Source organism: Salminus brasiliensis, chromosome 13 (assembly GCF_030463535.1).
Source record: "Salminus brasiliensis chromosome 13, fSalBra1.hap2, whole genome shotgun sequence".
In the NCBI taxonomy this organism is placed as follows: domain Eukaryota; kingdom Metazoa; phylum Chordata; class Actinopteri; order Characiformes; family Bryconidae; genus Salminus; species Salminus brasiliensis.
In genome coordinates this window covers 5,455,915-5,471,583 of record NC_132890.1, presented here as the reverse complement: position 1 = coordinate 5,471,583, position 15,669 = coordinate 5,455,915, and the positions used below count along the sequence as shown (strand labels likewise).

At 42.8% G+C, this 15,669-nt stretch overlaps 1 protein-coding gene across 6 annotated transcripts in view; it reads left to right on the top strand.

The window, feature by feature from the left end:
* Positions 1-348: 348 nt before the first annotated feature.
* The window catches only part of plcg2 (phospholipase C, gamma 2), a 29,675-nt gene continuing 14,354 nt past the window's right edge, over positions 349-15,669 (top strand). Inside the window, exons 1-18 of one of the 6 annotated variants that reach the window (XM_072695741.1) lie at positions 349-461; positions 2,631-2,717; positions 4,262-4,458; positions 7,332-7,481; positions 7,894-7,987; positions 8,109-8,156; positions 8,244-8,328; positions 8,466-8,549; positions 10,148-10,191; positions 10,361-10,433; positions 10,933-11,034; positions 11,150-11,268; positions 11,374-11,459; positions 12,367-12,487; positions 12,839-13,007; positions 13,635-13,730; positions 13,905-13,988; positions 15,302-15,480. In XM_072695741.1, coding sequence (XP_072551842.1) covers positions 4,281-4,458; positions 7,332-7,481; positions 7,894-7,987; positions 8,109-8,156; positions 8,244-8,328; positions 8,466-8,549; positions 10,148-10,191; positions 10,361-10,433; positions 10,933-11,034; positions 11,150-11,268; positions 11,374-11,459; positions 12,367-12,487; positions 12,839-13,007; positions 13,635-13,730; positions 13,905-13,988; positions 15,302-15,480 — 1,712 coding nt within the window. In that variant the 5' untranslated portion in view covers positions 349-461; positions 2,631-2,717; positions 4,262-4,280. Of the gene's footprint in view, positions 462-552; positions 852-1,055; positions 1,163-2,626; positions 2,718-4,261; positions 4,459-7,331; positions 7,482-7,893; positions 7,988-8,108; positions 8,157-8,243; positions 8,329-8,465; positions 8,550-10,147; positions 10,192-10,360; positions 10,434-10,932; positions 11,035-11,149; positions 11,269-11,373; positions 11,460-12,366; positions 12,488-12,838; positions 13,008-13,634; positions 13,731-13,904; positions 13,989-15,301; positions 15,481-15,669 lie in introns of those variants that run through there. The other 5 variants (XM_072695743.1, XM_072695744.1, XM_072695740.1 and 2 more) reach the window with 5 other exon arrangements.

Sequence of the window (15,669 nt, the reverse complement as noted above, 5' to 3'; positions counted from 1 at the left end):
TTTACCTTGTTTGAGTAGTTCACTGTAGGTTAGTGTTGATTCCTATCTAAGCTCTTTGAAATGTCACCACCCACGTCTGAACGTGACAGAGTTTCCAGCCACATTTGGGGGACCACACTGCTGTCTTCTTCTTCTTCTTCTTGTTGCTGTTGTTGTTGTTGCTGCTGATGTTGTTGGTGATGGTGATGGTGGTGGTGGTGGTGGTGGTGGTACTCCTCAGTCGATCACAGCCCTTCTCCTTTCTTCTGGCTCGTCTGGCTCCGCTCAGTTGGATGCAAATGATGGGGAAAGTGACGTTAGATATGTAAATCGACTTTCCATACAGACTCGAAACTCACACTGTGGCACTTCGCTGAGGTAGGGTCCTGTTCTCTGCCAGAAAAGCAAAGGGACGTCTTCGTGGCGTAGCTGTGGTCACTGTGGGTCAGTTCTGGACCGGGACAGAGGGCCGGTGCTAACAGGTGCTTTCATTTTCACATCTTCTGCTACTACTGCCTGGGGCTTCAGACTGAGGGCAGGGCGTTGTTACAATGACACCCTCTCTCCAGGCTTTGAGTTTCTGAGAGGGGCTGAGGCAGCTGCGATGTGAGGAGGTGAACGTGGGAGCCTCGGAGCCCTGGCTTTCTTGGGGACTTTGCATTGATGATCTTCACTTCCGTGTCTTTTTATGAAGGCTATTCTTATAAGGTTCGCTTTACTTCCTTGTGTTCAGAGAATAGAGGAACTGACCACTTTGTAGCCAGGCTGGTCTCCTCTCGCTCGTTATCAGGAGCTCCATTTTGCTGCTGTCTGTGGAGATACAATGTGAATGTCTTTGCTGGACTGCTTTTCTGGACTGCTTTTCCTCTGAGGTGGGTAGCTAGCTGAGTTTGAAGGGGGAAGGATAGTTTCTGAGGCTGTGTGTGTGTGTGTGTGTGTGTGTGTGTGTGTGTGTGTGTGTTTAAGCCTGGCTGTGTTTTTAGGTCAGGCTGGGGAGAAGAGAAGAACAGGATGACTTTTAGGGGATTTTTTTTTTAGTTTGTAGTTTTTAGTTTTGGTCAGGTGTTTTTTTTTTTGCTCATACCAGCCAGAACTTCACACAGAAGCCTTAAGCCCAGGCCCTGCTGTGGGTGCTTGTGATGGTGATGGCGGCTCCTGCCACACTGACTGGACTGAGCTGAAGGTGCTGCTCTATTCTCTGGGCTTCTCCTCTTTTAACCCTTAAAAATCTAATCTAACTTCAGCCAAAGCTGGTAAACTCTTTTTTTCTTTATCTGCTCTAAAAGATGCCAAAACATGGCATGAAACTTTATTTTCATATTTTTGCTAAAAAAAAAAAAAAAGTTTTATAAAAAAGTTTTATACAGAAATGTGTCAGTGGACTTATTCAGACTTTATTTTCCTGACGTATCAGCTATCAGACTTCAGCCAAAGCTGGTAAACATGGCATGAAACTTTATTTTCATATTTTTGCTTTAAAAAAATCAACGTTTGAGGATGACTGTAGATTGTGTAGTACTGAAAGCGGCTAGCAGGTGAGGAGTGGAGCCACAGATGGGGTAATGGAGGGGGGATTTAAAGGGTTAAAGGGGTCAAACCTTCTGCGGGTCTAGAACTATTATTTAGCTATATGCATTGGGGATCAGTACAGATGGATTATATTAGGCCCAAAAAGGGTGAAGGTGCACTATTAGTCACTGTACTATGTACAGTGAAATGTGTCCTCTGCATTTAACCCATCTGTGGTAGTGAACACACACACACACACACACACACACACACACACACACACACACACACACACACACACACACAGAGAGCAGGGCAGCCAACTCCAGCACCCGGGGAGCAGAGATGGTAAAGGGCCTTGCTCAAGGGGCCCAACAGTGGAAGCTTGCCGAGCCCGGGTATCGAACCCACAACCCTGTTATCAATAGCCCGGAGCTCTAACCGCTGAGCCACCACTGCCCCTGAAATCCTGTCAGGCCATAAGGCTAAAGTTAGGGCACGCAAACTGTTGGACGCTTGATTTTTGTAAGTGGAAATAAGCGAATAGGTCTTCTACAGTTTAATCAAATTGTATTATTTTCATTTCCTGCACATTTTAGAGCATTTCTGTTTATTTTTGGAATTTAACATATCAGGAAAAGCCAAACATCACGTATTTAGTGTGCCGTTCTTTTTGTGAATGTTTTCTAATGTTAAATTAAGCAGTGCAAGGCTTTAGAATATACAGAAATGTGTCAGTGGACTTATTCTGACTTTATTTTAATATATGTACGGTTTCCTGACGTATCAGCTATCAGACTTCAGCCAAAGCTGGTAAACTCTTTCTTTCTTTATCTGCTCTAAAAGATGCCAAAACATGGCATGAAACTTTATTTTCATATTTTTGCTTTAAAAAAATCAACGTTTGAGGATGACTGTAGATTGTGTAGTACTGAGAGTGGCTAGCAGGTGAGGAGTGGAGCCACAGATGGGCTTTAGCTAAAGCAATGCTTTAGAATGTACAGAAATGTGCCATTGGACTTATTCAGACTTTATCTTAATAAATGTATGTTTTCTTGACGTATCAGCTCAAATAACACCCACTGATCCAGTCCTGTCTCTCTCTGTTTATCTCCTTCTCCTTCTCTTTCTTTCTCAGGCAGAGTGCAAAGTTTTCTACAGGCACAACATTGAGCTCACTGGGTTAATGCTTTACTAATTCAGAAGGACTCTAATCTTCAACTCTCTGGGTCAGTCCCTCCATGATTTGCTCTTCTCTGTCATTTGCAATGCAAATACCGGCTACTGTAGGAACAGTGTCACCATGTGTTTTGCTTGCCGCTGGTTAAGCATTAGGAAAACAGGCATGTATCTCATTCAGAGCGAAGAAAGGTGCACTGTTTAATTAAGTCCACACCAAAGACTGAAACCTAGATGCCGACTGTTGATATTCTTCAGTGGAACCATTGGGGCAGTTTTGTGGGATAGACTATATTCAAAATTGGTGGAAGTATCAAATATCAACAGCAGCAGCATGTTATCACACAGTATTCTTGGTTATTTTAATTATATAGATCATATATGTTTATAGAACATACATATATTTGTATTGGATTGGTAGGTAAATATGCAGTAAGTAGTAGTAAGCATATACGTAAAACTATAGTATATATATATATACTCGCTCAGTAAGCCTTAGGTGTCAGTGATCCTGTCGCCAGTTCACAGGTGGTTCTTTTCTTGGAGCACTTTTAGTAGGTATTGACCACTGCATGCCAGGAACACTACACCAGACCTGCCTGATGTTTTGGAGATGTTCTGATCCAGCCATCTAGCCATCATATTTAGGCCCTTGTCAAAATGTTCCTTCCAGAACTGACTGTTCGCTTGCTGCCTATTATATCCCATTAATCTCCCTTGACAGGAGCCAGATGATTGATAATATAATATATATAATATATATAATATATGATATATGTATTATAATGTGTTGCACATATACGTTGGTACATGGTGTTGCATAGTCGATTCGTGAGCCGTGAAGAAGTGTCAATGTCACGTGTCAGTCTAAAGACACCAGATCTTTCTACCCCAAGGGAAGGAGGGCTATGCACTGAGCACACACTGAATGGTGAACACTGAACACTGAGTTGGCGTATATGTCACACATATTTCTGTATGTGACTAAAATATGTTGGACATAAGTAAATTGCATATATTCTAATATATGATATATAATTTAAATGTATATATTGCAGTATATCACATTTCTGTATGGGTGTGAATGTTAACAGCACATCAAGCTAGAATGCAATGTGTAGTATAATCTCTCAGCCTAAGAACTGCAATAACATGTTTTCTGAGTGACATTCTGTAAGTGCTAAGTAGTCATGAGTTTCAGAATTGGCAGTGTGTGAGAAACTTAGCTGTCTTGTATAGCATCAGCAATTTCTTTGCAGTTTGATAGCAAACCAACTTCTCTTACAGTGGCATGCAATAGCTTGGGCAAGAATTCGCCCTTATAAGACCTTAATTAGCTTTTAGGGCTATGGCTTGTCCACAGTTATTGTTAGGAAAGGCCAGACGATGCATATTTCAAAGCTGTGCATGTCCCAGCCTCTAATCAGCTACCTAAGATGATCAGGATCTGGAAGACCCTGAATATTTAGCTTGGGCCAGTGGTGCATGGAGATGCTTTTGAGAACACCAGCATGTACAGTTCATGTCTTGTACCCTAAAGCCATTGAGCTCTTCACCCCTTTCATATGTGTGTGTGTGTGTGTGTGTGTGTCAGTGTGTGACCAGAAGCAGAGATGGCGGCTCGGCAGGGAGACCTGACGGAGTACAAGAGGAGTCTCATTAAGCGAGACTTGGAGATGGGCATCGTAATGACTGTGTACAGGCAGAAGATGGAGAGGCTCACTGTACAGGTCATTATGGAGACCAGACAAGTGGCCTGGACACGCACTGCCGACAAGACTGACGGAGTGTGTGAGTACAAAGGTCTTAATTTAACCTGGGTGTGGATTGGAGGCAAGAAAATCATATTAGTGTATTAACTCTGTTGCTCTAGTCAGTCTCTGTTTTTGCTCCTGGTGAAATTGGTATTTTCTCTTTTCCAACATGTCTGATGCAGCTCGGGAATGAACTGAGATTAAACCTCTAATAAAGCACTCCTGTCACTGCTTTACTCAATAGATGCTGGTAAACTGTCTAAACACATCTAATAGGGGGGTTACAGTGCACGCATTATGATTTCCATTCTGAGAAGTCAAGATTTGATTCTATGGAGCTCCAGTTCTGTGCTATGCTGATTGTTGTGATTGAGAATAATACACATTTTATTGAACGGTTGCTTGTTCTACTGCAACTAAGCTGTAAACCATAAAAAATAAAACTGCCTTCTATAACACCATACCTCTACTTTCACCCCCCCAAAACAAAAGCTTGTACAGAATGTACACTGGGCCTAATAATAAGCATCAACCATAATTAAGTAATTAAATTAAAGGAATGCAAACATTCCCCTTTTTCCCCCAATTTGGTACTGCCAGTTAACCCACCCATTTGTAGCTCCCCCTAGTACTAGCAATGCCTCCAACACTAGGAGAGTAGGGACTTAACATATGTCTCATGCAAGGTCAGGAACTGCCTCATTTCGGAGCTGACACGCTCCCTAGCTCCGCCGCACCAGCTAACAGATGCCTGTGCCGACCAGCTTCACTTAAGAGTGATCAGGGGAGAGAGCGCCCTCTACCTACTCGGCCAGAGCATTGTGCTCTCTCAGAGTCCGGCTGCTGATGGCAAAGCAGCATAGCTCAGGATCCGAACACGCAACCTCTGCAACCAAGTGCTTTATACTGCTGAGCCACTAGGAGCACTGAAATTGTCACATATTTGAAGAAATGGTTTACAACAAACACAACTCTTATCCCATTTACCTGTTTGATTCAGGTGTTTCATTCAGTCCCATTGCCACAGGTGTATAAAACAAAGCCCATAGCCATGCAGTCTACGGTTCCACACATTAGTGAAAAAATGGGTGGTTCTGAAGAGTGACATTTCCTTCCTCCTAGATCTTCCACCATCAGCTGTGAATGGTATTATTCTAGTAGTGCTGAACAGTGGAAGCGTTTAGGAACCACAGAGAGCAGCTCAGCCACGAAGTGGGAGACCATATGAAGTTACAGAGCGGGGTCAGGGCTGAGTGCTAAGCTCACCGCATAGTGCAGAAAAGTGTCCAACGCTCTGCTGACTCAATAACTGCCGAGCTCCAGACCTGCTGTTAGAGCTGCAAAGGGGAGACTAGCTCCATATTAATGCATAAGAATTTAGATGTGTAGGTGTCCCAATACTTTTGTCCATATAGTGTATTTGGTAGTTTGGCTCTGGAGGTATGAGGCTAATGAGTGGTGCAGCCGTCTAAGCGCTGCCACTGTCATCACAAGATTGCTGGTTCGGTCTCCGTTGATACCACAGCCATCCATGACTGGTAGTCCCAGAGGTCATAATTGGTCTCGCCCTCTCTGGATGCAGAGCCGCCCTCTTTGTGGTGGGGCAGGATGGACCTCCCTCTCCCTCACCACTCAGTGCAGTTCTCCAAGCGTGTTCAGCTTCCCAATGGCATTAAAAAAAAAAGACATGGTTGCACATGCCAGCCTTTACCCTCTCAGCGCTGGTTGCCCTGTGAGATGGGGGGGGGGGGTATACTAAATGGACAAAAGTAATGGGACACCTGCTCATTCATTGTTCCTTCCTGAAATTAAGGATATTAAAAAGAGTTTATCCTGCTTTTGTTGGAGTGACTGTCTCTACTGTCTAGGGGAAAAGGCTTTGTACTAGATTTCGGAGCGTTGCTGGGAGGGACTAGACAAAAGGAACTAGACAAGCTGTGTGTGTGCATTTGCACATCATTGTCAGTGTGCATCTGTGTCTGTGTCATTTATTAGAAGGGGTGTCCAGATTAAATAATGGAGGGGAATTGAAAATTGGAGAGAAAAGTGGAGAATAATAGTGGAGAGAAATAGAAGTCCAAAGAAGCAAGAGACCATGATGTCTAAATAATAAGAAAACTTAACTTTCACGTTATCATTTCATCATAGTGAAAGAGAGCGAAAGATATGAGTCAGCTGTAGAAATAGAAACACCGTAGGATGTCGTCTAATAGTAGGTTCTTTTTTGAGACAGTGCATTATACTGAAGGCACAGCCCTAAGTTTATAGTGGACCGAAAGTGGATGGTGTGGTATTGCTGCACCCTGTCTCATTACACCTCTGTCTATCTCGAATATCAAGCCTAACCTTACATTCTCACCCTTCCTCTCGCCTTTTCTCTTGCTTCACAGTTTTCTCCACCCACCTCTTTTTTCCCCATAATCGACCATGTCTTCTGCTTCTTCTTTAACCTGTCTCCATCCTCTTTCCTGTGCAATAATTCTCTGAATCTACACATAACCTTTCTTTTTTTCTTTTGTCTGTTCTGGTGTTTCATGTACCCGGTATGTCCAAATGTTTGTGGACACCCCTTCTAATGAATGCATTCAGCTACATTAAGTTGCACCTGTTGCTGACACAGATGTGCAAATGCATACACATACACACACAGCTTGTCTAGTTCCTGTAGAGAAGTACTGCCATAGAATAGGACTCTCTGGAGCAGATAGACCTGTTGGTGCTATGCCGATTGTCAGATGTGGGCGTTGAGTTGTGGAGCAGTTTCCTGGACAGTAGAGACAGTTACTCCAACAGAAGCAGCCATTGATTTTGTAAGAAACGCTGAAAGGTGTGCAGACGTCCCCAAACCATATAGTGGACATGTGACTGTTTTCCCAGACAAATAATAACTGTCGTGTTCTTATTTTGTAGTGGACCTCTCTGACATCCGGGAGGTCCGTCCAGGAAAAAACTCCAAGGACTTTGAGAGATTTAAGGAGAGTAAAGACAAGCATGTAGACAGCACATGCTTCACCATCTTCTACGGCAACCAGTTTGTTCTTAACACTCTGAGTCTGGGGGGTGAGTGTGTAGCAAGTCATTTCTGTCATCTAATGTCATTTTCTGCTAAACGATGATCAAATTATCAACTGACTTTACTGACTTCCTAAAAGCTATGTTATTGCTGTTGTGCAAAAACCTTTTTTGTGCATGATTTCTTTACATTTTTCACATTTTGTTTCACATTATGTGAATCTGGCAGTTGTTCTTTACATTTTATGGCGAATTGACCAATAGAAATGCTCCAAAATGACAAAATTAGAATATTTGTCCATTGACTTCCATTGAAAGCTAAAAAGTTTTTTTTCTCCTGTAAAGTTAACATTTTGGAGATACAAGGTTTTGCATGACCTCATAGTGTTAATTTAGCACTGACAAATTTGCGGTGTAGTCCTGGGCTCAGTCTTAATATGACTGCTTGTGCATTTCACAGCTGACTCAGTAGAAGATGCAGAAAAATGGCTAACAGGGTTGGAGCTGCTCAGACAGGAGACGCTGCAGGCGCATACACCAGAGATTATAGAGAGGTACTGTCCAGTGGGGCTGTGCATACTGAAATAACACACACACACACTCTTTCTTTGTATTTCTGTATTTTTCTATCTCCATTTTCCAGTTTCATGCAGTAGTCTTTGTTCTCCTCTATAGTTGGCTAAGAAAGCAGATGTACTCTGTTGATCAGACAAAGAAAAACTGGTAAGATTTGTCCTCTTCATAGTCCTTCCATTGAACTGAAGAACGTCATAAATAATAAATAAATGTGTGTGCTCTGTCTGTCTGTAGCATCACTCTGAAGGAGGTCAAGTCTTTGCTGCCGCAGATCAACTTTAAAGTGCCTGGAGGGAGATTTCTGAAGGAGAAATTCCTGGTAGAGACATGCTACGAACTACACCATCATTAACCTGAACAAACCCATTAAACCTGTGCAGCATTTCACCAAAACAGCTTACCAAGACATTATTCAAAATCTGAGGTGCTTCAGGCCTTTGTCTTGTTTCCTGCCAGGCTGTTGGAGGGAAGAAAGATGTCCTTGACTTTGAGCAGTTTCACAAATTCTACAATGATTTGATATTCGAAAACCAGAAAACGGTGAGTATTGAGAGCAGAGGATCAGAGTTTTGATTCCAAGTGTACTGTAGAAGTAGAAATTAACCCCAGCCTCAAATGGGTTTACAGCAAGGGGTGTCAAATCCACAAAGGGCAGCTGATCACATGTGCTTCTGCTTGGCTGGAATATATATATATATAAAAAAAGAAGACCAGATAAGGTTTGACACCTCTGGTTTACAGCGTGCACCAAAGTGGGGGTGATTCGGTCAGTTGGTGGTTGTAACATGTGGACACTTTGGATTGGCTGGTTAGACCAATGCATGTGTAGAAAAAAGCATGTGTATTAAAAAAGGTCAGAATCCCAGGGTGGTGGCAAGGCTAGAGCTGATCCCTGGCTCTCTCTCCCACCTCTCTATAAATCTCTCTATATCGCTCCTCCTCTTTTTTGCTATACTCCTTTTATACTCTACTGGTAGTATTATTATTTATAGGTGTTATTCATATATGTTAGTTAGCTCTTTTACCTGTGTTATAGCCTTATTATTTTATTACTACTGTATCCTGTAACTCAGGTTATTGTGTACCATTAATAAATCCATGTTTTGTGACCTTAACCAACATGATGTTTAACCTAATGGTTTGCATTGTTTATTATTATAACCTGTAGTGAAGAGCACATAATGATGCTCTAAATCTTTAATAGTAACCCTACGTCATAGTTTTATGGACATGATAATTAAAACATATGTAATACATGCTATAGCTGTAATTACAGAGGTGGAAAATCTGTAGTGAACCACCCCTGCAATGTGTTTGTTGGATTTTTTTTTTAATCCGATTTTTTTTTACCCATTTTATCCCCAATTTGGACCACCAATTTCTCCCCCCATATTTGTACGCAATGCCCCCGAACTGCCGCCGATGCAACATCACCAATGCGCCTGTAGGGTAGTGTTGCATACGCGGCCTCGACTCACCGGGGGCACCACATTGTAGCGATGTGTGGAGAGAGCGCCATCTACCCACCCTGGAGAGAGCAAGGCCAATTGTGCTCTCTCTGGGCCTCGGCTGCCGATGGCTAGCAGCATGACCGGGATTCGAACCAGTGAACCCCGATCATAGTGACAGCACCATATGAATTGTTTGCCAAACCTCACCACACCTTATCTAACTACAGGACCAAGTAACAAGGCCATCCTGAGGTGAACTGGGAGGAGCAGGGAAACACTACAGTATGCTGGGCAGTGGTACTCCACTACCAGGATTGAGAACCATTGATCTTGAACTGCCCCCAGCTGGTTTTGTCCCAGGGAGCATAATAGGCTCTGGGTGGGTTGGGTGGCACTCTTTCTCCCTCCATCACTCAGCACAGTGCTAGCTTGCGAGGGTGTCTGTTAGGTCACTTAACTGAACTGGCAGTAAGTGTTCTCCTGCAAGCGTGTTCAGCTGTACAGTGATGGTACAGTTGCATTAGCTGCAGCTGTGGTTGGAGCTTCATGTGACTTTGAGGAAGCACATGGTAGCCTGGTGGTGCTGGCTGCTGGGTGAGAATTGGAACTGACCATAACTTGGGGTGAAAGTTGGGTTAAAAAGCTAAATAATAAATGCTGTGTGTATGCTGTGTGTTGTTCTGTTAGATACTGGAGGAGTTTAAGAAGGAGACCTGCGCCTTCATTATGGGGTAAGATGTTGTCCCTCATTTTCCCATATAAAACAGAAGGGTCTGATTAACAGCAGAGTGGGCATTATCTAGTGCAAGCAGTGCTTTGAGAAGATTTGGGGGATCATTACACTCTGATTATTGTTCTGTGTGCAAGTTTAATGTTAGTCTTGTGTGTTTGTTCCTAAAGTAACACAGATAAACCAGATTCCTCTGCAGTTCTCCTCTACGACTTCCAAAGATTTCTACACCTTCAGCAGAAAGTAAGATTCTTGTATTTTCGTCAATAGTAATATATAAACTATATGGACAATAGTTTTGGGACACCTGCTCATTTCTTCCAAAATCAAGCGTATAAAACTACTATATAGTATATAGAGAGTATAGTAACTCTCATTACTGCCTAGGGAAAAAGCTTTCTACTAGATTTTAGAGGAACATTGCTGTGAGGATTTAATTGCATTCACTGACAAGAGTGTTAGTGAGGTCAGGATGTTGGATGATCACCACCCTACCTCATCCTCAACTCCCCGGCTCCCAGAGAACACAGTTCCACTGCTCCACAGCTCAATGGTTATCTGTCCCATTCTTTTGGCAGTATGTCTCTACAGGGACTAGACAAGCTATATATGTGCATCTGTGCACATCTATGTCAGCCATGGATGCAAATTAAAGCCACTGAACTGCATTCATTAGAAGGGGTGTCCACAAACATTTGGACACAGTCATTTTTTCACGCTTGCTTATCACTCACTCCTGCAGGAGACGTGGGCTAACAACATGAATCAAGTGCGAGAGCTGATGACCACCTTCATTGACGACAACATGAGAAAGACCAATGACCCACAGTTCACGGTTGGCGAGGTACGAGAGCCCAGCTGTCTCTCATTTGAGGAAGCGTTCTCCAATGTGGTGGTGTTTCCAGAAGCTACATCAGTGCACACTAACGTTTCTCTTTCTGTTTCACCCCCCACCCAAGTTCCTCAACTTTCTGTTCTCCAAAGAGAACTCCATTTGGGATGAGAAGTTCTCAGGGTTGTCAAGCCTGGACATGAACAACCCTCTGTCTCACTACTGGATCAACTCGTCCCACAACACGTCAGTATGGCTTTACTGTTCACACACACCACACTCACACTCACTGCCTTCCTCTTGTGATGCACTTCCTGTGACAGAGTGTGATGTGCACTTTTTTTTTCACAGCTATCTCACTGGTGACCAGGTGCGGAGTGAGTCTTCGACAGAGGCCTATGTGCGCTGCCTGAGACTGGGCTGCCGCTGTATCGAGTGTTAGTGAACTCAGTTCTCCGCTTTCTTATTGACCTACAAAAACGACCTTGCGTTTCTGTGCAATGGCTTGTGGTAGCATTACTACCACAAGATCCGGTACTGTGCAAAGGTTTTAGGCACCTATGAAAGTTGAAAAGCTGCTTACCCGGGCAGTAAGTATGTATTTGCTCAGTCAGACTAACTAATATTAGAATAAATATAAAAAACATTCACAGAAAGTGGTGGTGGTGGTTCTCCATCACTGTGTTCATTAAAGCATCCCCAAAGTTCTCCTCTCTCATGGAGTCTAGTATTATTTAGAGTTCTCCTCAGATCAACACCTGGTTTGGTGGTAAATCAGGGCTTAATGATGGTAAATCAGGTGAGCTGCTGCTGCAGCTGCTGCTGCTGCTGATGGAGTTGAACACATCCTCCACGCTGTGCTGGCTGGACTGGGGGGCGTCCAGGAGAAACCTGGAGAAACCGAGCTCTGTTCTTCAGACTAGCTCACTGACAAGATCTCACTTCTTTCTTCAGAATGAGAAGCTCTTGTTTCTCCTTTTTGCTGAATTTATGTTCACCTGCTTTATCTGTTCTGATGAGATCTGGAGCTTCTACAGTAAAAACTCTCTCACTGCTGAGAGAAATACTTTTAAATGATGTGCTTAGGTGCCTTAAACATTTGCACAGTGCTCTGTATCTCTGTATAACTCCAATCGTAATCGTAATATTTAAAAAATGGCCTAGTCTTTACATCGCCTGAACTTTTCATGATGAGCAGAACAACAGCAGTTCATTTAAGTTGGCCTAACCGAGTGTTCATTGTTCTCTTCCCCTTTAAAGTTCTTCTTTCACCATGAGTGATACTGCAGAATGTAGAAACTGCCCTGTCATCTGTCATAACTTTGCGTTTTTATGCTCGTTCAGTGGACTGCTGGAATGGCCCATCAGACGAGCCCATCATATACCATGGCTGGACAAGAACCACCAAGATTAAATTTAGAGATGTGGTGAAGGCCATCAATGACCATGCCTTTGTAGCATCTGAGTGAGTTTTCCTACCTGCATTAAAAACTGTTCTCAATCAGCCATAACATTAAAACCGCTACAATGGTGCCTGTCAAGGGGTGGGATCGACATATTAGGCAGCAAGTGAACAGTCAACAGTATAGTGTTAGTATAGAAGCAGGAAAAATGCCTAAGAAATGGGTTGGTTCCTGCTATACAGTGGCAGTACCTACCAAAAGTGTTTCAATAAATAGGTCATTGTAGATGCAGGCTGCTGGTTTTAAGGTGGTTATGGCTGATCGGTTTATAGCATATGCATATAGCATATATAGAATCTGTTGTGCTGTGAAGTCGTGCAGTGTAGAGGTTTAATTAGTGCTGCTGTGGCTAGGTACCCTGTGGTGCTGTCTATAGAAGAGCACTGCGATGTGAAGCAGCAGAAGCTGATGGCACAAGTGTTCAGAGACGTCTTCCAGGACAAGCTGCTTGCTGATCCTGTGGAGCTGGAAGCTGAACAGCTGCCCTCTCCCAATCAACTGAAGGGCAAGATCATCTTGAAGGTGGGCCCCAAAATCCCTGATCTTTTATATTAAGACACATGGTTGTTACGTTTTATTTGTGTTCAGCTTCAGATGCAGAGCTGTTTCAGCAGACCACGGTTTAATTAGTTTGTCGTTTAATTAGCGGTTGTACTGTGTAATGAAAATAGTTTCAGTATGAGTTTCAGTTATTGGATTAGAATGTAAATCAGCAGATGATTATTGTACAGTATACCAATGCACCGAAGCCTTGTTTGTCTGTGTTGACATTTTGAGGCTGTTTCAGGTTTAATTACACAAAATTTGCAGTTTCTAGTGGCTGCCAAGCCAACATGTCCATGTGGGACCTGTATGAGCAGCCCAACCGGGAGGCCATACAGTGGCCCTACATCTGAATGCCCACCAGGGGCAATGATGGGACCAGGAAGGGTTAAACATGGGCCCCATCTGAGTTGTACACTGCATACAGGGCCTAGATGGGACCTATGTGAGATAAAGGTGCTCTGTAACAATGGGGCCCATTTGGAAAGTATGTACAAACCCACTGCCCACCTAGTTCCACATTAGCTTGTTGGCCAGGTGAATTGCATAGGTTGAACAATTTCAACACAGTAATTTGTACTTCTATGCCTTTTTGTTTCCACACAGCATAAAAAATTGAATATTGGGGAAACTTTTAAGCAAAAAAACGTACTCAAAGGGGAAAAGCAAGGAGAGCTGTTCATCTGGGACCCCATAGATCAGGTACCTTCAAGTTCTTCTTCTTCATCAATCCTTTTTTATGGCTTTCACAGCAATCTTACTAGTGAACTTCTACAGAATGTAGAAAATTACCATAGAAGGACGCATTTGCATAATGTGTGTTATTTCCCCAGTGTTGGCACTGACTGTGTGTTTCTGGTGTGTGTGTGTGTTTAGAGATGGTATAAGCACTACTGCGTGATCTCAGAAAACAAGCTGTACTACGCAGAGGAGAACGAGACAGAAGAAGAAATTGGGAAGGTAACGCACCAAGAGGCGACAGTGATTCTCTATCTGTAGCATTTTGTGTTATTATTCATGTTGCTTGATTTACTTGACATAATTGGGTTTATGTCATTTAATAAGTGCATACACAGTTAGTTATATAAGGATTTGCATTTACTTCTGTATCAACAGTCCTGCACTGTAGGGTTTTTAGTAGGGATGCTGACATTTTTATTAAGTAAAGAAAGCATGGTAAAATTATAAAAGTGGTGTTAATATCCGTAAATATAACTGCATTCACGTTTCATTATATTAAAATCAAAATAAAATTAGTGGAAGCACGATACCACTTTTTCATGTCCAATACCAATACTACAACCTTGAATTTCTGGCAATACCGATAGCAATTCGATACCATTTTTTTGCCTCTACCATAGACATACATTTTTAATATAAGTAGTTTGGTGTAACTTGCCTAAAAATGTAAAGGAATTTATAAGAGACAGTCACTCGCTGTGTTACTTTCAGGAGATTCTAGGCTACTTCAATATATCTGAATTTGAGATGTAAATAGCAAGTATGTTTTGATCATAAATTTACATGCCTAACTTCAGGAGTTGTTGCTTGTAAAGGCTACAAAAACACGGTTAAACAGGGTGAGGATTGCTGCTTCTTATAATATGTGTATCTGTCTGTAAGTTACACTGATCCTAAGTTATGAAGCTTGTTGGCATGAACCATGCATAGTTAAGGGTGATGGAACGAATTATCATTTTGTTTTTTCCAATATCAAGTGAATTTTTAACCACTATTGGACCGATCGGCACACCCCTAAATAAAATATCATCTCTTCTACTTGCAAATAAAATATGGCCTCAACCAAAACTGTAGAAGTTATCCATTTTTCCATTCAGCTGGATTATAAGGGGAATCCTGAGTGGTAGTAACATCTAAGCAGCCATTGCAGGGAGATTTACATTTACAGCATTTGTCTGACGCTCTTTTCCAGAGGGACAGAGGTTGGAGAATGTAGAGTTAGGAGTTTTGCCCAGAGACTCTAATTGGTTTCTTTTTAGGACATTACATCCTAGTTCTACCACAAGATAGGCAGCTACCCGCTACACTACACCAACCAGAATTCCTAGAGAGCGTATGTAGCCTTGCCCCCCCCCCCCCCCATCACTTAGAGTAATGCTATCCAAACAGGCAGTGGTGTTCTAGCTATTAGTGTTCTCCTCCAGTCACACTGACCTGACTAAAAGCTGATCTTAGAGGTCAGTGAGTTCTGCATTACACTAAGCTAATACTGATGAGCTTCTGAAAGGTTACCTGTGTCCTCCCCTGATCAGGCGCTGGCTGGGACAGACCTGCACCAGTCTGAACCCTGGTTCCACGGAAAGTTGGCTGAAGGCAGACAGAGCGCTGAGAGGCTGCTGCAGGAATTCTGCGCTGAGTCTGGGGGCAAAGACGGGACATTTCTGGTGCGAGACAGCGACACCTTCCGTACGGACTGTACGCTCTCCTTCTGGTATGACAATTTTTTATCTCTTTCCTTCCATACTACCGTCAATAAAACCCATTTTTTGGCTTAACTTTAACAACTTCATTATTTTATCCCAAAGCCAAATATGGTTAGGTTGCTGGGTGAAGTTACTAAGTTCCATTAACGCCAGTGCTTAAACAGATCAGTCCATGTTCATGTTTTACAGAGTCATTC